General features: G+C 42.4%; 1 protein-coding gene across 3 annotated transcripts in view; it reads right to left on the bottom strand.

Annotated features, from left to right (window-relative positions):
* PPP4R2 (protein phosphatase 4 regulatory subunit 2) overlaps window positions 1–25,339 on the bottom strand; it is a 71,649-nt gene extending 46,310 nt beyond the window's left edge. The window contains exons 1-2 of one of the 3 annotated variants that reach the window (XM_010385978.2): window positions 25,054–25,339; window positions 23,960–24,041 (exon numbers count right to left, since the gene is read on the bottom strand). In XM_010385978.2, the coding sequence (XP_010384280.1) occupies window positions 23,960–24,041; window positions 25,054–25,087 (116 nt within the window). In that variant the 5' untranslated portion in view covers window positions 25,088–25,339. Of the gene's footprint in view, window positions 1–23,959; window positions 24,042–24,734; window positions 24,754–25,053 lie in introns of those variants that run through there. The other 2 variants (XM_030919762.1, XM_030919696.1) reach the window with 2 other exon arrangements.
* Window positions 25,340–26,375: the final 1,036 nt, after the last annotated feature.

The raw sequence follows: 26,375 nt of genomic DNA, 5'->3' as shown, positions 1-26,375 counted from the left end.
ACACCAGCCTGGCCAACATGGTGAAACTCCATCTCCACCAAAAATACAAAAATTAGCCAGGCGTGGTAACACATACCTTTAGACCCAGCTACTTGGGAAGCTGAGGCAGGAGAAGAGAATCACTTGAACCTGGGAAGTGGAGGCTGCAGTGAGCCAAGATTGCGCCACTGCACTCCAAATTGAACAACAGAGTGAGACTGTCTCAAAAAATATATATACATATATATATAAATATAATACTTTACTATTAAAATAACTTTTTTTTTTTTTTGAGGCGGAGTCTTGCTCTGTCGCCCAGGCTGGAGTGCAGTGGCTGGATCTCAGCTCACCGCAAGCTCCGCCTCATGGGTTCCCGCCATTCTCCTGCCTCAGCCTCCCAAGTAGCTGGGACTACAGGCGCCCGCCACCCCGCCCGGCTAGTTTTTTTTTGTATTTTTAGTAAAGACAGGGTTTCACTGTGTTCGCCAGGATGGTCTCGATCTCCTGACCTTGTGATCCGACTGTCTCGGCCTCCCAAAGTGCTGGGATTATAGGCTTGAGCCACCGTGCCCGGCCTAAAATAACTTTTAAAATTACTACCAGATACTGTGGTTTGCTCACCACAGCATCCTCAGTACCTAGTGCACTACCTGGAACAGAATATATACTCAATAAATATTTGTTGACTTAAGTGATACCTTAATAAACATGAGAAGGAATGTGCGCAAACAATGCAAAATCAGGAATTACACAAATACTGTGATAAACAGAGCTTTCTCTTTGAGAAAATTCACACCAATATTTTTTTCGTAATTTATGTTGAAAGTATCTAACTTGTCACTTGGTATACCTTTAATAAATTCCAGGCTGGGCATGATGGCTTATGCTTGCAATCCTAGCACTCTGGAGGCAGAGGCAGGAGGAAGGCTTGAGCCCAGGAATTTGAGACCAGCCTGGGCAAAAGGGCAAAATCCCATCTCCACAAAAAAATATATAAAAATTAGCCAGGCATGGTGGTGCAAATCTGTAGTCCCAGTTACTCAGGAGGCTGAGGTGGGAGGATCACCTAAGCCAGGGAGATTGAGGCTACAGTGAGTAGTGATCTTGCCACTGCACCCCAGCCTGGGTGAAACAGTAAGATCCTGTTCCCCCCCCCAAAAAAAATTTTTTTTAATGAAATAAAATGAAACCCAACCCCTTTTCCTTCCCACTCTTTTTAAGTAAGCTATATGAGTTCACTTAAAACATCTACTACGCACAACTTAGTTAACAAAAAGTTTCAAAAACATATCAGCATAAAGCAACTCATACCTGAATTTAACCAGTAAACATTAAGCAAGATAAGACTAATGCACAAATCTCTGACAAGTGTTATATACTGAATGTGTGCCCTTACCCGCCCTCCCCACATCACTAAAATTCATGTGTTGAAACCTAACCCCTAATATGATAGTATTTGGAGCTCAGGCCTTTTGGAGGAGCCCTCATAATCAGATTAGCACCCTTATAAGAAGAGACCTGAGAACTTACACTCTCTCCACCAAGTGAGGACACATCAATTATGCCAGAAACACCAGGCATGGTAGCTCACACCTATAATAACTGGCCACTTTAGGAGGCCAAGGTAGGAGGACTGTTTTAAGCACAAGAGCTCAAGACCAGCCTGGGCAACATAGCAACACCCTGTCTCTACAAAAAAAGTTTTTCTACTTTTCTTTCTTTCCTTTCCATTTTTTTTTTTTTTTATAAAAAGACAGGCTCTCACTCTGTGGCCCAGGCTGGAGTGCAGTGGTGCCATCTTGGCTCATTGCACCCCTGACCTCCCAGGCTCAAGTGATCCTCCCACCTCAGCCTCCTGAGTAGCTGAGACTTCAAGCACATACCACCACACTCAGCTAATTTTTGCATTTCTTTGTAGTGACAGGGTTTCAGCATGTTTTGTTGCCCAGGCTGGTCTCAAAACTCTGGGTTCAAGCAATCCACCTGACTCGGCCTCCCAAAGTGTTGGGATTACAGGCATGAGCCACCCACCACACCAGGCCAAAATAATTTTTTAAAAATATAAGCCAGGTGTGGGGACGTGTGCCTATAGTCTCAGCTACTCAGGAGGCTGAGGACAGGACTGCTTGAGCCTAGGACATAGAGGCTACAGTGAGCTACGATCCCACCACTACACTCCAACCTGGGTGATGGAACAAGACCCTGTCTCAAAAACAAACAAACAAAAAAGCAGGGCCAGGAAGAAAGCTTTACCACATAACCCGACTATGCTGGCACACTTATCTTAGACTGCCAGCCTCCAAAACCATGAGGAAATAAATTTCTATTAAGTCACCCAGTCAATGGTATTTTGTTATAGCATCCCAAGCTAAAACAGTAAATCTGTATTTTGAAGGAATAGTGACATATGATGCAGAAGGAAATAATGATAAAACAACCAAATTATGCCCTGTAGAAGAAGCCTATACCTTGGCAAAATAATATTTATAACCAAATACCCCTAATATCGAGTGGAAAATATGACAAAATTTTAAATGGCAAGGCTATTACATTCTAGGAAAATCTGGGAAGCTCTTAGACAAGAGCCAAGTGGACAAAGAATAGAGACAATCTGGACATATGGAAATTGGGAGAGAAGAGAGAAAGCAAGTTTACTTCACTCAGAATACCCTTTCACCCACTCACACTCATGACTCCAATCTCAATAATAATTTCTATTATTTTCTAGAGTTAGAAACAATAGCTCCTAGGGGCCGGGCATTGTGGCTCATATCTGTAATCCCAGCACTTTGGGAAGTCAAGGGGAGCGGATCATCTGAGGTCAGGAGTTCGAGACCAGCCTAGCCAACATGGCAAAACTCTGTCTCTATTAAATACAAAAATTAGCCGGGTGTGGTGGCACATGCCTATAATCCCAGCTACTAGGGAGGCTGAGGCAGGAGAATCGCTTGAATCCAGGAGGGGGAGGTTGCAGTGAGCCGAGATTGCATCACTGCACTCCAGCCTGGGCAACAGAGTGAGATTCTGTTCCCTCCCCCGCAAAAAAGAAATAATAGTTCCTTTGTAGATGAAGACAGGGTTTTATTTTTCATCAACAGTGATCTATCTTTTAACGACAGGGGTATGTTCTAAGAAATGTGTCATCAGGTGATTCCAATGTATGAACATCACAGAGTGCACTTACACAAATCCACATGGTATAGTCTACGATACACCTAGGCTATATGGTATATAGCTTATTGCTCCTAGGCCATAAACCTGTAATGGTAAGTATTCACATGTCTGAACATATGTAAAATAGAAAAAGTACAGTAAAAATACGGTATTATAATATTATAGAACCGCCATCATATAAGCGGTTCATTGAAGATTAAGATGTCATTATATGGTACAAACCTCTACTCATTTACCTAACCCATCTCCTACTGTGTGACACACTCTGAGTAAGGGAAGTTCACCCCCTCAAAACTTACAGAACCACAAGTAGAAACAGATTAGTAAGCAAACAGCTGTAACAAAAATGCAACTGATACATGTCAGAAATATGGCAGTTTCGATTGAGAAAAGGAGATCCAAGAAAACTTTTCAGTAAATAAAATATATTTGAATGGAGCCATCTGAACAGTTTTAGAACACAAGTTGAAGGTATCCATAAGGAAGAACATATGAGGCAATTAACAACAAGGTGCTATGAGAATTTAACACCAGCACAATAGAGCACTGCATATTCAGTGAACTTCAAGTAATGTGGAAAAGTTACGAATAGTGGCAAGAGAAGACTGGAAAGGTAAAAAGAACCCAGGTGAAGAAAAAATTTTAAAGACCACGACACTACATGGAAGGCTGGGGCGGGAGAATTGCTTGAGCCTGGGAGGTTGAGGCTGCCATGAGCCGTGGACACACCACTGCACTCCAGCCTGGGCAATAGAGCAAGACCCTGTTTCAGATAAATAATAAAATAAAATAAACACCACAACAGCACAGTCATCCCTTGCTATACTTCAGGAACTGGTTCCAAGACTCCTTGTGTATACCAAAATCTGCACATACTTAAATCCTGCTGTCAACCCTATAGAACCCACGAATACAAAAACAGCAGTCCATTGTGTAGGCGGGTTTCACACATCCTACAAATACTGTACTTTCAATCTACGTTTAAGGTGACCCCCACAGTTGAAACCTGTGTTGCTTAAGGGTCAAGTGTATCTGCCTGGCTAAAAGTATAAGAAAGATAGGATAAAAATATAAGAAAGATATTAACTAGCAATGATGTACAAAGGAGACATCAAAGGAAACAAAATAGAGTGACCATACCTCCTAGTTTCCCCAAAACCATCCTAGTCTGCATCTGCACGCCCGGTGTCCCAGCCAGTTTACCATCTCTACCATACATTAACAAAATACTGTTACTAGTTGGATTAAAACATGCTGGTATGAGCCTGGCCAACATGGTGAAACCTTGTCTCTACTAAAAATACAAAAACAGCCGGGTGTGGTGGTGGTCACCTGTAATCCCAGCTACACAAGGGTGAGGCATGGAGAACTGCTAGAACCCAGGAGGCGGAGGTTACAGTAAGCCAAGATTGTAACACTGCACTCCAGCCTGGGCGACAGAGCAAGACTCCATCTCAAAAAAACAAAACAAAACAAAACAAAACAAAAACAAACCAAAACAACGCTGGTATGGATTTAGGAGACTTCTCCACCTTATACTTCCAGCTTCTTCCAAAGTTCTTCCAACTTTGTCAAGTTTCCAAAATGCGTATATATGATGCTTATATAAAGAACAGAGTCTTCACTTTAACATATACTTAATTCTGAAAGATGACAGAAATAACTAATCTCACTTTATCTCACTCTTTCTAGACTCAATGTATCTAACTATTCCCTTTCAAGGGCAGTATGCAGGGTAACCACCAGTGGCTAGGGTAGCTAGCTCCTTTGGGTGCTAACTGGGGGTGGGGGAAGTGGTCAGCACTGCTGTCACTGAAGACTGGTTGGTGTATCAGCAGTGGCCTTTGACCTGGTCTGTAAAATACACACAGCTGCCAGGCTAACAACAGGCAGAGTTTATGGGAAACTAAAGGTTAGGTTAGTTTCCTCATAGTTACCTCTATAGTTACCTGTGGTTAATGAAGCCATGAGGTTACTAATCCATCAAGAAAGTGGGGAATTAAAGGCGCTCTCCCCACAGGTATAAAGAATGACCTGGCAGGGCACAGTGGCTGGTGTCTGTAATCCCAGCATTTTGTGAGGCTGACGTGGGTAAACAGCTTGTGCCCAAGAGTTCGGGACCAGCCTGAACACAGGCCAGACCCCGTTCTCTATTAATCCCAGCACTGGTAGGCCAAGGCAAGCAGATCACTTGAGCTCAGGAGTTCAAGACCAGCCAGGGCAACATGACAAAACCCTATCTGTACTGAAAATACAAAAATTAGCTAGGTGTGGTGACACACACCTGTAATCCCAGCTACTTGGGTGGCTGAAGCATGAAAATCTCTTGAACCCGGGAGGTGGAGGTTTCAGTGCACCACTGTACTCCAGCCTGGGCAACAGAGTGAAACTCTGTATCTTAAAAAAAAAAAAAAAGAAAACAATGAACCAATGAAGCCAGTTAACAGACACCATATTTAATTAAACACAAAAACATCTGGGACATTCATATTATTCATTTATAAAAATTATACTTAGTGTCTCAAATAGAATTCTGATAGGTAAAACTAAAAGACTTGGTTAAAGACCTTAACTGGTGGTCTTAACATTTTTTTAAAATTTCAGACATCCGAGAAGAAAACTGTAAGACATTTCTAAAATCTGAAGGTATGCTTTTTCCTATAAAGCACAGTCTCTCAACCTTGACACTACTGACATTTGCGGCCAATCCTTCATTGCTGGGGAGTGTCCTGAGCAACACAGGATGTTCGGCGGCATCCCTGCCCCCTACCCCACTAGATGCCGGCAGCATGCCCCCAAACTGTAATAACCAAAAAGATCTCTAGACATTGTCAGCCCTGGTTTAGAACCACTGCTATAAGGCATTGAAAAAAAAAAGTAAACAAGAATATTATAGAATTAAAGGAAAATGTGGAAAAAAAAAAACAACCCACATCTCAAAGAATCTCACACATCTTCAAATAATTTCAGATCTAATTTATTGTCAAGGGTTATTATTAGCTTAATTAGACAGCACAGGCCAAATTAAATATTTTATTTGTATTTAGATTAAAATATGTCATTTAATACTATTTTTAAGATAGTAGAGGCCAGGCACGGCAGCTCACGCCAGTATTCCCAGCACTTTGGGAGGCTGAGGCAGGCGGATCACTTGAGGTCAGGTGTTTGAGACCAGCCTGGCTAACATGGTGAAATCCTGTCTCTACTCAAAAAAAAAAAAAAAGGCCAGGTGCGGTGGTTCACGCCTGTGTAATCCCAGAACTTTGGGAGGCCGAGGCAGGTGGATCACGAGGTCAGGAGATCGAGACCATCCTGGCTAACACGGTGAAACCCCGTCTCTACCAAAAATATAAAAAATTAGCCAGGCGTGGTGGCTAGTGCCTGTAGTTCCAGCTACTCGGGAGGCTGAGGCAGGAGAATGGTGTGATCCCAGGAGGCGGAGTTTGCAGTGAGTTGAGATTGCACCACTGCACTCCAGCCTGGGCGACAGTGCGAGACTCCACCTCAAAAAAAAAAAAAATGCTGAGCATGGTGGCACACGCCTGTAGCGCCAGCTACTTGGGAGACTGAGGCACATGAATTGCTTGAACCCGGGAGGAAGAGGTTGCAGTGAGCTCAGATTGTGCCACTGCACTCCAGCCTGGGTGACAGAGCAAGACTCTCAAAAAATAAAAAAAAGACAGTAGGCTGGGTGGGGTGGCTCACGCCTGTAATCCCCACTTTGGGAGGCCAACACAGGTACATCACTTGAGGCCAGGAGTTCAAGACCAGCGTGGCCAATGTGGCAAAACCCTGTCTCTACTAAAAATACAAAAATTAGCTGGGCATGGTGGCGCACACCTGTAATCCCAGCTACTCGGGAGTCTGAGGCAGGAGAGCTGCTTGAAACAGGGAAGCAGAGGTTGCAGTTAGCTGAGATCAAGTCACTGCACTCCAGCCTGGGCAACAGAGAGAGACTGTGTCTCAAAAAAAGATAGTAGAGGGCAATCTTAAATCTTGTGGGTACTATTTTCATTCCTTCTGTTTTATAGGACTTTATGACATTTCTGAGACCTCAGAGTGCTCTCAGTATTTATTTTCTTCCTATATCCTAAATGGCTTGCTTTGGCATGTTTATTAATAAACAGGCCAGGAGTACATTTTGCAGAAAAAAAATTACAGCTGGGTGAGGTGGCTTACATCTGTAATTCCAGCAGTTTGGGAGGCTGAGGCAGGTGTACCACTTGAGACCAAGGTTTCGAGGCCAGCCTGGGCAACACGGCAAGACCCTATCTCATTAAAATTAAGAAAGAAATGAATGAATAAATAAACAAGGATTCCAACTAATAAATGATAAAGTAATGCTAGATTAGAATATTATCACTTTCAAATCTCCAATGAAAGAAATGATACAGGCAGTTTTTTTAATCTAGCCAAAAAATCTGAAAAAGGAACAACGGAATCAATGAGGACTCAGAAGTTAGCACAAAATAAAACAATGCAAATTAAATAAAGCATTTTTCACCTACCAGATTTTCAGATTTAAAAGCCTAATAATGGGCTCTGCACAATGGCTCACACCTGTAATACCAGCACTTTGGGAGGCCAAGGTGGGAGAATTGCTTGAGTTCAGCAATTCTCAATTGAGACCAGCCTGGGCAACATAGCAAGACCCCATCTCTACAAAAAATTAATAAGCTAGCTGGGTATGGTGGTACATACCTGTGGTCCCAGCTACTGGGGAAGCTCAGGTGGGAGAACCACTTGAGCCTAGGAGTTTGAGGTTGCAGTAAGCTATGATCATGCCACTGCACTCCAGGCTGGGCCAGAGTGAGACCCTGTCTCAAAAATATATATAAAAATAAAAATAATTTTAAAAGCTGAGTAACGCTTGGTGCTGATGTGGATAGAGAGATAACTTTCATACACTGCTAGTTAGCAGAAGCACATACTGAACAAGTTTTTTGGAAGGCCAGCTAGCACTGTCAAACATAGTAATGTACATAATCATGAACCCATAAATCCCATTCTTACATCTGCGCCAGGATGTTAACTTAAGCGCTGTTTGAATTGGTTGGTAACTGTAAACAGACCAAAAAACCATCAAAGAAGACAGGTTAAATAAAGAACACCCAAAATAATAAAATATTATGCAGCCCATGAAGACAATGAGGTAAATTTTTGTGTTTTGGTAAGGTATCTAAATGCAAGCCTGGGTGCAGTGGTTCACGCCTGTAATCCCAGCATTTTGGGAGGCTGAGGCAGGTAGATCACTTGTGATCAAGAGTTCGAGACTAGCCTGGCCAACATGGCAAAACCCCGTCTCTACTAAAAATTAAAAAAAATTAGCTGGGCATGGTGGCACGTGCCTGTAATCCCAGCTACTCAGGAGACTGAGGCAGAAAAACTGCTTGCAGTGAGCTGAGGTTGTGCCACTGCACTCCGGCCTAGGCAACAGAGCAAGACTCTGTCTCAAAAAAACAAAAAGAGAAGAAAAAAGGTATCTAAATAAAGAAAATAACAAAAGGCAAACTGCAGAAGTTTCATGCCATTTTTAACAAGAGGATTAATTAACACACATACACTTATATGTACAGAAAACTCTATTAATATACAAGAAACAGTACAGTTTCATTTTTCTTTTGTTTTTTTGTGAAATGAGACAGAAACATCTAAAGCAGTATTAATTTCAATTATCTTTGCACATGGGTTTTCCACATTTATAGGCACAAAAATTACTTAATTCGTGCGATCCATTACACTCAAAATGCAGTTATTCTCACCGAATTCCTCATGTATCAAGATAGTCTCCATATTTTAAATCCAAGTTTTTAAAACTACTTTTAAAATCTTACCTGTTCATCTAACAATCTACTATTTCATCAGAAACAATTTTTAAAGTAACCACATGCTGGCTATGGCACTGATTTTAGCCATATCCTACCAAAAGCAACATAGCAAAACCAAAGACCACGCACAATATTTACAAGAAAACTGGATGACAACTTAACAAGGTATCATCCTCAAAAACTCTCTAATATGAACAAGCAGGGCAAGACTAGAGAAGTATCAATATCTACACAAGAGGAAAAGAAACACGACTAGACCCTACAAACATGAAAATCTCAAATTCACTAGCATTCACTGGTAAGGGTGGTTAAAAAACAAACAAACAAACAAACAAAAAACAAGCCTACATTCTACCTACTTTTAAGATTGCTCCTTACAGCAAGAAACACCCTAGTATGCAAAAGCCCTAGAAAAGGTGGACCAGTCTCCAGTTAACAAATCACTCTGAGACAAAAATGGCCACCACCTCAAAAGCCACCCTGGAAGTCACCATAGACAACAGCATCCCTAATAAAATTCCTTTGATATTTGATAAAAATATCAAATTTCCCTTAGCTGCACAATTTTAAATAGAAATATAGTGTGCCCTCTGTATCTACAAGTTCCACATTCACAAATCCAACCAACCACAGATTGAAAATATTTGAGAAAAATTGTACTGAAATGTGGAGACATTTCTCATCATTACTTCCTAAACAACAAGGTATAAAAACTATTTACGTATCATTTACGTTGCATTAGGCATTATAATTAATCTAGAGATGCACCAAGGATGTGCAAAGGTTACATGCAAATATTATGCCATTTTACCTCAGGCACTGATGATCCACAGATTTTATGTCCAAAGGAGGTCCTGGAACCAATCCCCCACAGATAAGACAACCGTACTTTGCTATTAGTTGAAAGAAAGCTATCTCACCCTCCCCTTCCTCCCAGATATACACAATAGTGCAAAAATTACAAATGTTCTTTAAGACCCCACACTTTCCTTAAATTTCAAATACTTCCACAACATATATTGTTCTCCAGTTTCATCACCTACAAATGGGAATATCAGAACTACTTCCCAATATTGATGTGGTAAGATTTTTACTTAACTGAGAATAACAAATCCAAGATGCATATATTAACTAGAAAGCTGAGAGTCACTTCAAGCTAAAATACATGTATCAGTCTCATCACCTGTATGTTTCAAACTTATGTCTCTACAAAATTACAATTACTTAAGTTTTTTTTTCCTTGAGGTGACTGGAAAACAGTCAAAATTACAAATGTTAAGGGTACATCAGTCATCTACCTTACTGACCCATCCACATTCAACCTTCTCATAATTGCCCCAAAATCCCCCACAGTACATGAGGTCAAGCTTAGGTAAGCCACTTGAAAATTTCAGAAATCACAGAAATAACGATTATAAGAGTCCTACCAGCCGGGCGCAGTGGCTCATGCCTGTAAATCCCAGCACTTTGGGAGGCCGAGGCGGGCGGATCACAAGGTCAGGAGATCGAGATCATCCTGGCTAACTCGGTGAAACCCTGTCTCTAATAAAAATACAAAAAATTAGCCAGGCGTGGTGGCAAGCGCCTGTAGTCCCAGCTACTGGGGAGGCTGAGGCAGGAGAATGGCGTGAACCCGGGAGCTAAGATCGCGCCACTGCACTCTAGCCTGGGCAACAGAGCAAGACTCTGTCTCAAAAAAAAAAGAGTCCTACCAAAAGCAAAAAGCTCCAAATTCTTTTTTTTTTTTTTTCCTGAGACAGTCTCACCCTTTTGCCCAAGCTGGAGTGCAGTGGTGCCATCTCAGTTCACTGCAACCTCTGCCTCCCGGGTTCCAGCAACACTCCCGTCTCAGCCTGCTGAGTAGCTGGAACTACAGGCACCTGCCACCATGCGAGCTAATTTTTTCTATTTTCAGTAGAGACAGGGTTTCACCATGTTGGCCAGGCTAGTCTCGAACTCCTGACCTCAGATGATCCACCCACCTCAGCCTCCCAAAGTGCTGCGATTACAGACGTGAGCTGCTGCGCCTGGCCTAAAAGTTCCCAATTCTAACAGTGGTTTTGAAAAGATTCTGGCACTGTTACAGTAGAGGAGGAGGATGTAAGACAACTGAAAAAGGGGCAAGTGGTATATATTAATAAAATGCAAATTACAAGAGGATTTGCAGTCAGTTCCATTACTCATCAGCCGTATAACCTTGGACAAATTATTTAAGCCTTCTAAGACTCAACAGTCTCATTCTTAAAAAAGAGGAAAGACCTACTTCAGATAGTAGTTGTAAAGACTAAATCAGGTTATGCATATGAAATATCTGATAATGTCTGACACAAAATAAATGTTCATTAAATATTTGCATTTAGGAATAAAAGAAAGGCTGGGCACAGTGGCTCACGCCTGTAATCCCAGCACTTTGGGAGGCCGAGGCAGCTGAGGTCAGGAGTTCAAGACCAGCCTGGCCAACATGGTGAAACCCCGTCTCTACTAAAAATACAAAAATTAGCCAGGTATGGTGGCGGGGCACCTGTAATCCCAGCTACTTGGGAGGCAGAGGCAAGAGAATCGCTCGAAACTGGGAGGCAGAGGCTGCAGTGAGCTGAGATTGTGCCACTGCACTCCAGCCTGGGAGACAGAGTGAGACTGTCTAAAAAAAAAAAAAAGAAAAGAGACAGAGAGAGAGACACAAGTAAATTATAATGAAAGTAGAGTTTTAACCATGACTGTCTTCTAAGCAATGGTCAAACAGATTATAAGCATACCGACAAGAAAGACACTATGACACATACAGCTCCAAATGGCTCTTCACTCTACAGAGCCTCTCAACAAAGCTTTTTATGTTTCTAGAAGGGCATGGTGGCACATGCCTCTGGTCCCAGCTACTGGGGGCAGGGGCTGAGGCTGGAGGATCATTTAAGCCCAGAAGGTCAAGGCTGCAGTGGGCCATGATTGCATCACTGTACTCCAGTCTGGATGACAGAGCAAGCCCTTGTCTCAAAAAAAAAAAAAAAACAAAACAGTTTATTTCTTTGCATCAAGTGGTAAGTGATAACAAAAACGCCCTACTTCCCCACCACATGTATGCCACACTTTTTAAAAAACCACTAAGGGCATTATTACTATTATTTTATATTATTACTAATGTGAGACTTAAATTAGCTATTTTCACTTAATAGTCAATGGTGTGAGTTCTCAAAAATATTTAATATTCAGGTAATAGGATACCCAAGGTATTTGACAGGGATGGAATGTACAAGTGGTTACAAGTAGATTCCACACACATGTATTACAGCAATGCAAAACCTGGGCAGCCTGACACATCAACAGGACTGCTACTGGGTGAAACCAGAGAGAAGACAAGCAACCGAACACATCAGAAAGCTGGTGAAAATGAAGATCTAAAATACATTTCTCAACATACAATATTTTTCATAGACACATGTAATTAAACAGCAAACACTCTCCTCAATTATCTACACTGTTATGTTTTAGTCAGTGATTCAGTTTTTTGCCATGGACCCTGAATAATAAACTTCTACATCAAAAAGGGAAAAGACCTTCAGTCTACAAGCAGAGAGAAAGCATGGTGTTCTGTGGACTACAAATTCCTTATCTTCTTACTAATGAGATCTGAAGCTTACTAATGATATTTTGAAGCAACATGAAGTTTTTGACAGGTGTCCAGTAATGTCATATACAGTAATAGTCCATAAACATTATGAACCCATACATTCACTGGCAGACACAAAGTGGATCTGTAGATATAGATACACATGTGCACACAGGTAACACTAACATAGGTATTTTCAGAACCTCTTTATGACTGCAAGGAGTTTAGTAGTAGCAGTGACTGCTCTTTCTCATGCAATATAGACAACTGCTTCTCAACTTTTTAATGTCTCCAAACCATTCACCAATTATTAATTACTCCCTAACAGTTAACATCTCACATTATTATCAGACACTGTAACACTAAGCACTATCACCATGCCCCATTCCCCACTCCTAATCGCTACTGCTACACCACCACTCCCAAAGATTCCTGCAGCACAGAGATTCCTCTAAGCTTTCAAGCTGGAAGGAACCTTGGAGATCATCTATTACAAGCCTCTCGTTTAGGATCTGAGGAAACTGTGACCAATAGTAATTTAAGTGATGAAAATCATTAAAAGTAGAATAATTAGTTACAGTAACTCCCACTTACGGGACACTCACTATGTGCCTGTCGCTGCATTAAGCACCTTATAAATATAAACTCATTTAATCCCCACAACAACACTTTAAATAGACCTACTTTATTACCTATATTTACACACCTGGAAACTAAGGGAGAGAAGTCAGCCTTGGTCATATAGTAACTACATGATAAAATTCAGAATTCAAACCTAAACCTGTTTTTGTGCTCTCCTGACTGTCCAATCAGACTTCATTCCACAAGATTAAGGGAGAGAAGTCAGCCTTGGTCATATAGTAACTACATGATAAAATTCAGAATTCAAACCTAAACCTGTTTTTGTGCTCTCCTGACTGTCCAATCAGACTTCATTCCACAAGATTAAGTACTTTAGACTTGTTTCTTGAGCCATATTCATTCTAGTTATGCCCAGCATACAGATACTTTTTACTCTCCCTCAAATTTTCTTATCTAGAGCTATGTACTTTATTATTCAAGTCCTCTCAACAGCTGAAACAACTAAAGGTACAAACCCCATTTTTTTAAGTGAGGAAACAAACTCAAAAATAATTTGTCCAAAGTCTCACCACGAAGTAGCAAAGCTAAGTTTGGAACTCAAGCAATGCTCTCTCCAAGACATGACATTACTCCACCATCACCACATGCTAACTCACATGCAATTAGGAAAGTAGCCAACAACTAGTAAAAACTAAACTGACCATGGAAAACATGAGTTTATTTGGGCACCCAAAACAATGAAGATAAGAAAAATTAACTCTACTCAGAAAGTTGGCATGCCTAACTTCCACTGTACCATTCAGGTTTACATGATGTGATGAAAAAGAAACTATAATTTTATTCATGTTCAAAGCTTAATAACTTCACTCACTGGAATATTTAGAAGCCAAAGGGCATCCATTCAACTTTTACTGAAAATATATTGTGCTTCCTCTGTGTACCATTGTGATGATAGCACATGAGAGGACTTTAGGTGACACACAGATAATTCATATCTTAGTAATTTTAGTATTTATAGATTGTAAAGTGACTCAGAAAACATAACTACTACACTAAGCCAATGGCTTAAGATTTTATTTCCCACAACAACATTAAGGGTAAAAAATTAACACAGTGGTTATGGGGGGGGCGCCGGCGCCAGTGGCTGAGGGTTTGATCTTTATCTGTAATATTCTTTCCACTTAAAAACAAATTTGAGGGGAAAAAAACTCAGCTGACCTGAAGAAAAGCATTAAAGAAGTAAATGTACAGATGTTACAAGAATGTGGAAAAATTCATAAAGGTAGTATTTGGCTGACATTTTAGAAAAAATTTTCAAAGTGTTCAAGAACTATTATGTTAGACAAAACACCACAAAATTCCCTCTAAAGAAACCCCACAGAGGCCGGGTGCAGTGGCTCACACCTGTTATCCCAGCACCCACTTTGAGGCGGGTGGATCACTTGAGGTCAGGAGTTTGAGACCAGCCTGGTCAACATGGTGAAACCCCATCTCCACTAAAAATATAAAAATTAACTGGGTGTGGTGATGCACACCTGTAGTTCCAGCTACTCAGGAGGCTGAGGCAGGAGAATCGTTTGAACCCGGGAGCTAGAGGTTCAAATGAGCCGAGATACCACTGCACTCCAGCCTGGGTGACAGAGTGAGACTGTCTCACAAAAAAAAAAGAAAGAAAGAAAGAAAAAAGAAACCCCACAAAAGGATCTAGCAGCCTCATGGACTTAAGGAGAACTTCTTTATAATAATGCGGGTCTTAGTTGTTAACTACTTTTAAACAACCTTTTATTTTCTTACTGTTATGTCAAAATACCTGAACACAAGGAACTTCAAACTGTAGAGAGGGGGGAAAAAAGCAGCATCAAAATATGCATTATCAACAACCTAACAATGAGTATTATCTATCGAGCATTTACTCTGCGTACCAAGCACTGTGCTGAGCTTCCTATGTATTGCCTGCCCATACTTCAAGGTACTATTATTATCCCATTTTACAAATGATGGAAGTGACTTAACAGGGATGTAAAAGTCTTCCTAAAAAGCAGAATTCTAAGAAGATGGCAGTGGTGCTACAGTTATTCATCTCTCTAAAACCTTATGGCCGACCAAACTAGAGAGCAGAACCAAAAACCAGTGGACCATATTTACAACAAAACTAACTGACACAGTATTTCCACAGACCCCAAAAAGTAAGTGGATGAGGAAAAACTGACAGTCACATAACTGAACATTACTGGGATCTGTGACAGAGAGAAGTCAAGGTATATCTCAAAGGCCTAGGAACAGGACAATCATAAAATAGCCAACAGCTATTCACTAGAAATCACTGCACACCAATTTGAGAACAGCAGCTGATACTGAGATGGATTCTGCCAACTCTAGCAGTGAGTGAATAGACTGTCATGAGTTTGAAAAGATGAAGCAGGTCTTGCTCACTTGAGCTCTTGAAAGTGACCCAACAGTGCTCCAATCTAGAAGTAAGCCCCACAATAAGAAAGGGCCAAGAGAAATGAAGACAAGGTTCAAAAAAAAGCAGGAGTGGCAAACAGAGCCTGGAATTTCAGAATGCAAACTGCCATGTTCTTAAAACACTTCACAAAAGCAATGAGAGTGCTCCATGTAGTTAGAAAAGCTACTCTGGGCTGAGTGTGGTGGCTCACACCTACAATCCCAGCACTTTGGGAGGCCGAGGCAGGTGGATTACGAGGTCAGGAGTCAGCCTGGCCCATGTGGTGAAACCCCGTCTCTACTAAAAATACAAAAACTAGCTGGGTGTGGTGGCGTGCGCCTGTGTTCCCAGCTACCTGGGAGGCTGAGGCAGAAGAACAGCTTGAACCTGGAGACAGAGGATGCAGTGAGCCGAGATCACGCCACTGCATTCCAACCTGGGCAACAGGGCGAGACTCCATCTCAAAAAGAAAAAAAAACTGTGGCATATTCATACGATGCATCTACTCAGAAATAAAAAGAAATGCAAACTATGTCGAATAGAAGAAGCCAAAGAATACACACTGTATGGTTCCATTTACACAAAATTCTAGAACTCACAAACTAATCTACATTGGCAAAAGTTGCTTGGAGGGAAGGAAGCACACATAGGGAGGGAAGATTACAATGGGACATGAGGAAACTTCCGGGAGTAATGAATGAACATGTTCACAATCTTGATTGTCCTTGATGGTTTCCTGAGGGTAGATATTAAAATTTCGCAACCTGTACATTTTTAATAAATACAGTGTACTGTACTTCAATTATACCTCAATAACACTGCTTTTTTTTCTTTTTTGAATGGAGTTTCGCTCTTGTTGCCCAGGCTGCAGTGCAATGGCGGGATCTCGGCTCACTGCAACCTCTGCCTCCCGGGATCAAGCGATTCTCCCGAGTAACTGGGATTACAAGCAAGCACCACACTCAGCTAATTTTGTATTTTTGGTAGGGATGGAGTTTCTTCATGTTGGTCAGGCTGGTCTTGAACTCCCGACCTCAGGTGATTCGCCGGTCTCAGCCTCCCAAAGCGCTGAGATTACAGGTGTGAGCCACTGCACGCAGCCAGTAACACTGCTTTTTTAAAAAAGGATTCTTCTTTTTTAAAAAGAAGAATTCAAGACAAAATGACAAGTACTGAAGATATGCAAAGATGCAGCAATATAGTCTCCCTCCCCTCCTCAACAAAAAAATTCAATCACTTTCTTGAAATACCTTAATTTTTAAAAAATTTAAAAATTCATATTGAAAGACTACACCACCAGTGTGCAGAGAAGAGGATTAAAAAAAAAGACCACAACATATACCTGAGTACAATGACTCCAAAATATCCAACACTGGTTTTCAAAATGTTTTTAAAGATCTAGTCTAGAAACACCACTGTATTTTGGCCTGGCGCAGTGGCTCACGCCTGTAATCCCAACACTTTGGGAAGCCAAGGCCGGGAGATCACTAGGTCAAGAGTTCAAGACCAGCCTGGCCAATATGGTGAAACCCCCGGCTCTACTAAAAACACAAAAATTAGCCAGGTATAGTGGTGGACACCTGTAATCCCAGCTACTCAGGAGGCTGAGGCTGGAGAATGGCTTGAACCCAGGAGGCGGAGGATGCAGTGAGCCGAGATGGCGCCACTACACTCCAGTTTGGGCAACAGAGCAAGACTCAACTCAAAAAAAAAACACAGATACACACACACAAAACCACACTGTATTTTAAAGAAAATAAATCATTTAGGAAGGTAGGCAAAAAGAGTGGGCAGTTTAATAAGGCAAAGAAATATATCAGATGTTAACAGCTGGCCAGGCATGGTGACACCTCTGTAATCCCTGTACTTTAAGAGGCCAAGAAAGTGGGCAGATCACTTCAGCTTGGAAGTTCAAGCTCAGGAGACCAGCCTAAAAACATGGTGAAACCCCGTCTCTACAGAAAACACAAAAATTAGCCAGGCGTGGTGGCATGTGCCTGTAGTCCCAGCTACTTGGAAGGCTGAGGTGGGAGACAGTTTACTGTGAACCAAGATTCTGCACTCCAACCAGGACAAAAGAGCAAGACTCTGTCTCAAAAATAAATAGATTTTAACAGTTTTACTGGGGGAAACAACAAAATTAACAAACTTAAGATACTCAAGGATAGAAAATGTGAACCAAAGACTTTATTTCCAGCAAAAGTGACTTTCAAGATTAAAGGGCACAGGCCAGCCACGATGGCTCATGCCTGTTATTCCAGCTCTTAGGGAGGCAGAGGTGGGAGGATAGCTTGAGCTCAGGGGTTTGAGACCTGCCTGGGCAATATAGTGAGACCTTGTGCTCACAAAAAAGAATAAAAAAAAAAAGAAAAAGGAAAAAAAAAAGAATAAAAGGCACAGACAACATACAAGACATATACATAAGAACTCCAGGCCAGGAGCGGTGGCTCATGCCTGTAATCCCAGCACTTTGGGAGGCCGAGACAGGCAGATCACTTCAAGTCAGAAGATCGAGGCCAACCTGGCCAACATGATGAAACCCCATCTCTACTAAAAATATAAACGTTAGCCCAGGCACAGTGGTTCACGCCTGTAATCCCAGCACTTTGGGAGGCCAAGGTAGGCACATCACCTGAGGTCAGTAGTTCCAGACCAGTCCAGCCAACATGGCGAAACCCCGTCTCAACTGAAAATACAAAAAATTAGCCGTGCGTGGTGGCATGCACCTGTAATCCCAGCTACTCAGGAGGCTGTGGCAGAAAAATCACTTGAACCCAGGAGGTGGAGGTTGCAGTGAGTTGAGATCGTGCCACTGCACTCCAGTCTGGGCAACAGAGCAAGACTCTGTAAAAAAAAAAAAAAAAAAAGAACTCCATAAATATTGTTTCAGTCAGCCCCTTTTCAATAATCTATTAGAGAATAAGCTTCATTCAGACAACCAAACTGACTAGAGACACAGACAATACAATGACATAAGGACTGACTGTATGCATGAGATATATACCTACTGTAAAACTAAGATTGACAGTGAAAAGAGAAAGTCGGCCGGGGGCAGTGGCAATGCCCCTAATCCCAGCACCTTGGGAGGCAGAGGTGGGGGGTAGGGGAGGATCACTTGACGCCAGGAGTTCCAGAATAGCCTGGTCAACGTGGGGAAACCCCGTCTCTACTAAAAACACAAAAATTAGCCAGGCAATGGTGGCACGTGCCAGTAACCCCAGCTACTCGGGAGACTGAGGCACAAGAATCGCTAGAACCCAGGAGGCAGAGGTTGCAGTGAGCTGTGATCGTACCACTGCACTCCAGCCTGGGCAATACAGTGAGACTCTGTCTCAAAAAAAACAAAAGGCAAAGTTATATAACAGCAATATGCTCAGACAATGTAGACAGAAAAACTTTTAAATGGGGGATAGAAATAGAGAATATGTAAAAAAAAAAACTTAACATTCCTAGTAATTATATTCGTGGCAGTAATATTTGTATTATTATTTTAGACTTTCTGATGTGTAATGTTGGTTACAGTCAGTAATTACAAGACATCCTGATTCTATCATCCCCTGTCTGCGTTCTTGAGAGAACAAGGATTTTTGGTATGCAAAAAGTTAAGCAAAAACCCTGGGCTGGGCGAAGTGGTTCACACCTGTAATCCTAGCACTTTGGGAGGTCAAGGTGGATGGTCATGAGGTCAGGAGATCAAGACCATCCTGGCTAACACGGTGAAATCCCATCTCTACTAAAAATACAAAAAAATTAGCCAGGCATGGTGGCGCATGCCTGTAATCCCAGCTACTCAGGAGGCTGAAGCAGGAAAATCACTTGAACCCAGGAGGCGGAGGTTGCAGTGAGCCAAGATCGTGCCACTGCACTCCAGCCTGGGTGACAGAGACTCCGTCACAAAAAAAAAAAAAAAAGAAAAAAGAAAAAAAAAGCCCTACCATGTTTACTGCAGCACTATTCACAACAGCCAAAACATGAAACCAATTCAGTGCAATGGCTCATGCCTTGTAATCTTAGCACTTTGGGAGGACTGCTTGAGGCCACGAGTTGGAAATCAGCCTAGGCAACATAGCAAGACTTTGTCTCTACAAAAAAATTACAAATTAGCCAGGCATGGTGGCACGTACCCTATCTGTAAGTCCTAGCTATTCAGGAAGCTGATGCAAGAGGATCCCTTGAGCCTAAGAGTTTGAGGTTGCAGTGAGCTATGACTGAGTTGCTGCACTAAAGCCTGGGCGACGGCAAGACCTTGCCTCAAAAATACATTTTTTTTAAAAAAGGAACCAACCTGAGTTCCCATCAACAGATAAGAAAATACGGTATATTATTCAGCAATAAAAAAGATTTAGATCCTGTCATTTGCAGCAACATGGATGCAACTGTAGGCCACTATGTTAACTGAAGTTAAGTCAAGCACAGAAAGACAAATATCACATTTGCACTTATGTGGGAGCTAAAACAGTGGATCTCAGGAAAATAAGAGTCTAAAGACTGGTGATTACTAGAGACTGAGCAAGGAACAGGAGAGATAAAAGGGGGAAAAAAGAATATACATGTATTTACTACCACCGAACTGTACACTTAAAATGGTAAAGATGAGGCTGGGCATGGTGGCTCACACCTGTAATACCAACACTTCAGGAGGCCAATGGGGTGGATCACGAGATCAAGAGATCGAGACCATCCTGTCCAACATGGTGAAACCCTGTCTCTACTAAAAATACAAAAATTAGCTGGGCGTGCCTGTAGTCCCAGCTACTTGGGAGTTTAAGGCAGGAGAATTGCTTGAACTCAGGAGGCGGGGGTTGAAGTGAGCTGAGATAGTGCCACTACACTCCAGCGTGGCGACAGAGCGAGACTCCATCTCAAAAAAAAAAAAAAAGAAAACAAAAAAGGTAAAGATGGTAAATTCTATAAGTGTGTGAGTGTGCATGTGTGTGTTTTGAGACAGGGTCTTACTGTGTTGCCCAGACCGAAGTGCAGTGGTACAGTCATGGCTCACTGCAGCCTCAACCTCCCAGGCTCAGGTGATCCTCCTGCCTCCTCTTCCCAAGTAGCTGGGAGTAGCTGGGACTACAGGCGCATGCCACCACATTAGGCTAATGTTTTGTAGAGATGGGTTTCACCATATTGCCCAGGCTGGTCTTGAACTCCTGGGCTCAAGTGACCCTGGGCCACCTGCCTCGGCCTCTCAAAGTTCTGAGACTACAGGCATGAATCCCTGCACCTGGCCAGCAAATTATATATTTTACCTAAACAACAACAACAAAAAATCATTTTTAAATGCTGTATTCCTGATTCTGAAATACAAGTCTTAGTATTTTATCTAGCTGAGTAATAATAAACATCTCTACCATCAGGATTGTAGTCTTGAAACACCATTTCCCACTAAAAGGCAGGTCTTCTTGAGAAATGTCTGATTCACATCTGGGGCAGGAAATGAGCCTGGAATATATTCTTATACCAGAAAATAAGGATACTATCAAAGACTACTAAAGTCATGTCAAAAGGACTCTGGAGCCAACTGGAAAAGGCTACCACTGGCCAAATGGGAGACAACTTGACCATCAAAAAGGATAATAATTGCAACTCAAACCCATCAAATACATTTCAATCCATGACTGAAACGCATGAAATGTTTATATTCATGATGGAAACACACCATATGTTCCTGTTTATTCAGTGCATACTATATATTTAGCATGATGTCAGGAACTACGTTACCTTCAGAAGAGTGTTGCTCCAGAAAATGTCCCATTTTCAGGTGAAAGTAATCTTTGCAACATAAAAACAATTCTTTGAAGTGGCCAGAAACAATTCATTTGGGAATTAATTATTTTAGTTATATACATATATAATATAGTTTCCCTCTTCACATCAATTTAGTATGTCTTGGCATCTTTCCTAACTTCATACATCAGATGTTTACAGGTAATTTTAATAGACTAAGAAGTAAAATTGTTCAAATTTTTCCGACAACTTCATTGTAAAAGCCTACACTTAAAATTCTACCTCTCTAAAGCTAAAAACAAGCTTCAAAACAATTGTTTTCTGAAAAGAAAAATAAATAGCCCAGGGGGGGGTCACTGATTTTGATCCATAAACAGTTTCACATACTACTTCTGTTAATGCTTTCTTGCTATAATGCATCAGTGAAAATAAAAACAACTGTGAAATTTTTTTTTGACACAGGGTCTCACTGTTACTCAGGCTTGCAGGATAGTGGCCCCAACTATCATGGCTCACTGCAGCCTCAACTTCCCAGGTTCCAGCAATCCTCCCGCCTCAGCCTCTGGAGAAGCTGGGACTACAGGCATATACCAACACAACCAGGTAACTTTTAAATTTTTTGTCCTGAGCTCAAGTGATCCTGCGTTTCCCAAAGTGCTGAGATACAGGTATGAGCCACCACATCCGGTGGAAACGCTTATCTTAAGCAACCCACCTATCCTAAAACATCAGAAAAGTCTAAATTGCTGTTCTTTACATTTTAATTATCTTGTTACAAACTCACATACTAGACAAAGCTTAGTTTAGCCATAAATGGGTAACAGAAATTTTGCAAATGTATCAAAGATATGCCATGTTGATAAAAAGAAATCAAAGCTTAAAGCTAAATGCATAAACACTGGCTGCTATTTACATAATAAATTAAAAACTATTTTCCAAATTCCATTTAACATAAGAATCTAAGTACACCAATCATTTCAGTACAAAACATGCTTAGTGAATATATAAACACCTAATATGGGGTGGAGGATTGGGAATTTTAAGTCCTCTTCTACCAGGATAAAATAACTGTCCAAAATAAATCAGATAACTTCCCCAGGCACTTGGTGTTCCAGTAAGACAGGATATTAAAAAGCTATCTTTTAGAAGCTTTCAACTATTTATACATTTATAGGCAATGTATTTTATCAAAAAGGGAAAGCAGTGTGTACAAACCTGATAAACTGAATAAGAGGTTTTAAGCACTCATCTCCAAATAGTTTGATATAATCTTGTATATCAAAAAACAGCCAAAAGTAAAATGCTATTTGGCTTGACATTGTTGACAGGGCTAAGCCTGTGCCAACTAGCAGTTCAAGAGGAATATAGTGGCAGTCTAAGCATTTATGTTTTAGGGATTAATTTATTTTTGAAAGATGGCATATGGTCATTTTTAGGCTTATCTGTATAAGCATAAATTAACAGTTTTACATTGTTTTAAATCAAGATGTTCTGTATGAGACTATAATTCGAAGGTAAAAATGACTTCCGCCCCAGAAGCTCCCAGTTTTTAATGTAATCAACAGAAATACAAGATTGAACACATCACAGTGACGTTCTCAAAATGACTGGTATATTTTAATAGAATACTAACGAGATTCAGCTTGCAGACATGACCATTAAATCAAGCACTGAGGCAGAAAAGGTTTTTTCCTTTCTAAAATTAGGCTGTTAAAAGACTAGACTACAATCATAAGCAAATCTTGTGAGAAATGAACACTTGCTAATAATAAAGCCAGAGAAATTATACAATACTTGCTGAAAGCTACACTCATACTAGGCACAAAACCCACATATTAACACTGAACGCACAGAAACCTACCCCTTTCCTGCTGCCCCAGCCCCCACCCAAAGACTACAAAAAGAAGTCATCAAAGATGCACTGTCCTCTACAAATAAACTTAGCCAGAGTGCCTCTACCACACAAACTGCAAAACAATGAGCTGGAATGTTCCTTCTGAACACAGCCCTAACTTTAGTGTAAGTTTCAGATTCAGAACATTTGGAAACGAGCTTAATAAAATGCTGAGCATATGTAACAAATCAGCTATCCTAAAAGTCTACAGGTCAGTCAAAACTGTAGCATTTGGAATTTGTCAGATAATCAGAGTCCTCAAGACGATAAATAGAAGTGACACTTCAAACACCTACATATGCAAATACGACAAAAAATGGCTGGACACACGACAATAAGAGAAAATACCACCAAGACTCTGAAACAGAATCAAAGCTACAAAATTCTAGAAATAAGCCTATTTGTTATGGCCAAAAAGGGTCATAATGGAATAGGCATTCTTCCTTTCTCTGGCTCGTTAAGACTAATACGTTCTCTAAGCGTGCCAAAGCCTAGCTGCAAAGACAATTTTAACATACACAAGTTTTTAAAATCCGTTACAGACCATTACACAGCAAATAAGTGTATACGTTCTTTAAATGTAAATTTATATATAAATTATTTAAATGACCGGACTTCTACAATTTAGAATGAATTATTTATCCCAAAATACACTTTTTTCCCTTTCCTGAGCAATTCTGAATAATGCACTGGTCTGTAACGACAAATGCATGCTTTCAACTTACATTGTTTCTCCAGTCTTGGCTACATGACAAAGAAACTGATCCAGGACAGGACAAACTTCCTTTTTCCCCCTCTTCTCAAAATCTAGATAAAGGAAGAAAAAAAAAGTTATCAGTTTTCTCAAAAGCCCTCTAAAAAACAAACTTTCCTCCCAGTCCTTTCCCTTAATAAGAATTAAACAAAAAATTTAAAAAAAGGCCTCTCAACTAAATAACCACTTCAACCCTCCAAATTTTACTTCTAACATATCATCCTCTTTTACAGATAACAAGAGTCCTCCTAAAGGGGGCACTCAACTTCACAAACCATTTTTAACGCAGTGCTTCTCGACGTGTGGTCCGGGGGAACACCAGTATTATATTAAGCTGATAATCCAGCGAAAATAAAAATCCCCAGGCCCCGACTCCCACCAATTATTTATCTAAGTCCATAAATCTGCCTTTTTAAGAAACACCAACTACCCCAAGTAGCTGTCCCCAAATGATTCTGTATGTCAAAGAATAATTCTCAAAACGCTGAAATCTCTCTATTCGAAGTTTGAAAGCCACTGTTCTCAAGCCTGTTGCGTGGAAGGCGTGCAATCAAGTACAGTGAAGGCAACCACCTTGAAATCAGGGCGCGGAAGGATGACTTCAAAAGCCCTGAAAAAGGCATCCTGAGACAACCTAAAAGTTGCGATGCCACCCCCCTCTCCACCTCCCGCCCCCACCAACCTTTTACTTTTTCTCCCACCCCAACGCCTGGCGTGCGGGTGGCCTGGCGGAGAAAGGAGGATACCTGGGAGGGAGGAGTCTGCGGGTCCGCGACTCGACCCTCGAACGGGTGGTAGAAAGACTGGGCCCCCCGCAAGAGCTTCCCCGGCTCCCCTCCCCCAGCCCAGACGCCGGCGGCCGACACAAAGCCAGAGCGGGGCGGGAGGGAGCTGCCCACAGGGCTCCCCGCCCCTGGGGAGGTGGAGGGGGATGGGAGCCCGGGAAGCGCTCTCCCCACGCCGCGCCCGGCCCCAGCCCCGGCCCTCGGAACCATCCGCCCTGAAAGGAGAGACGAGCGAGCCGAAGAAGGTGAGGGGGAATGGAGAGGGGGCAGCTACCCCCACCTTTCAGCGCCTCCTGGAGCCTCTCGACGTCCATGGCTTCCCGGAGTCCCCCACAGCCTCCGCCTCCCTCCGCGGGTCTCTCGGGGACCGGAACGCCTCCCCCCACCCCCCCGACGCCCTCCCCCTCCCTCGCACACACTCCGGCACGCAGGCGACCGGGGGGGGGAACGAAGGGAGCCGGGGGAAGCGTGCGAGAGAGCGAGACCGACAGAGCGAGCACCTCCCCAAGCCGCTACCACCAACCCTCCAACATGGCGCCCGGCACGTCACTGCGCGCACGCTCCCTGCCGCCGTCCTCGCTCCCGCCGCGCGCCCCGGCCCGGAACCCAAGAGCGCGTGCGCGGCGGAGGCGTGACGCTGGGGCCCAGCGCCGCAGCCAGTTGCGGCTGTGTCCCGGCGGCTGCCGGAGCCCCGGCCCCGGGCCCAGCCTCGGCGGAGCTGAAGACTGAACGGTCAGGCGACAGGTTTGCAGGCGGACTCCTAGGCTTTGAACCCTGCCGTTTTTTGCTCTCTATGTGAACTTAAGCTATTTACTTCGTCTGTCTGAGCCTCATTTTCCCCATCTGTACAGTGAGAGCGCTGGTACCGATACCCTATGCAGTTGCTGTGAGAATTCAGTGTGTACACTTCACGTTCAGAATGCGCCTAAAAAGTGTTCAGCGAGGCCGGGCAGGGGGTTCACGTCGGTGATCCCAACACTTAAGGAGGGAGGCCGAGGCGAGAGGATCTCTTTAGCCCAGAAAATCGAGACCAGCCTGGGCAACAAAGTGAGCCCGCCCCCGCGCCCTTCTCTATTTAAAAATAAATACAGGCCGGGCCTGGTGACTCAAGCCTGTAATCCCAGCACTTTGGAAGGCTGGGGCGGGCGGAGCACCTGAAGTCAGGCGTTGAAGACCAGGCAGGCCAACATTGGCGAAACCCCGTCTCTACTAAAACTACAAAATTTAGCGAGCGTGGTCGCGCGTGCCTGTAATCCCAGTCACTCGGGAGGCTGAGGCACGAGAATCGCTTGAACCCAGGAGGCGGAGGTAGAAGTGAGCCAAGATCGCGCCACTGCACTCCAGCCTAGGCGACAAAGCGAGACTCTGTGTCAAAAAATAATAATAAAATTAAAAATACATACATACGCTCAGCATTACTAATAATCCTAACAAGATACCTCCCTGCTTAACCCAACGTTCGTTCCTCACTGGCCCCACCTGTGGCAAGAAGTAATGTGTACAGCAAAGTGATTAAGAGCTCAAGGTTTGGAATCAATATTCAAATCCCAACTCAACTACTTACTCCTTTTGTGGCCCCGAAGTAGTTACCTAAACTCAGGC

Source organism: Rhinopithecus roxellana, chromosome 1 (assembly GCF_007565055.1).
Source record: "Rhinopithecus roxellana isolate Shanxi Qingling chromosome 1, ASM756505v1, whole genome shotgun sequence".
Taxonomy (NCBI): Eukaryota; Metazoa; Chordata; class Mammalia; order Primates; family Cercopithecidae; genus Rhinopithecus; species Rhinopithecus roxellana.
Note: the sequence above shows the minus strand (reverse complement) of the source record. Positions and strands in the feature narration are given on the sequence as shown.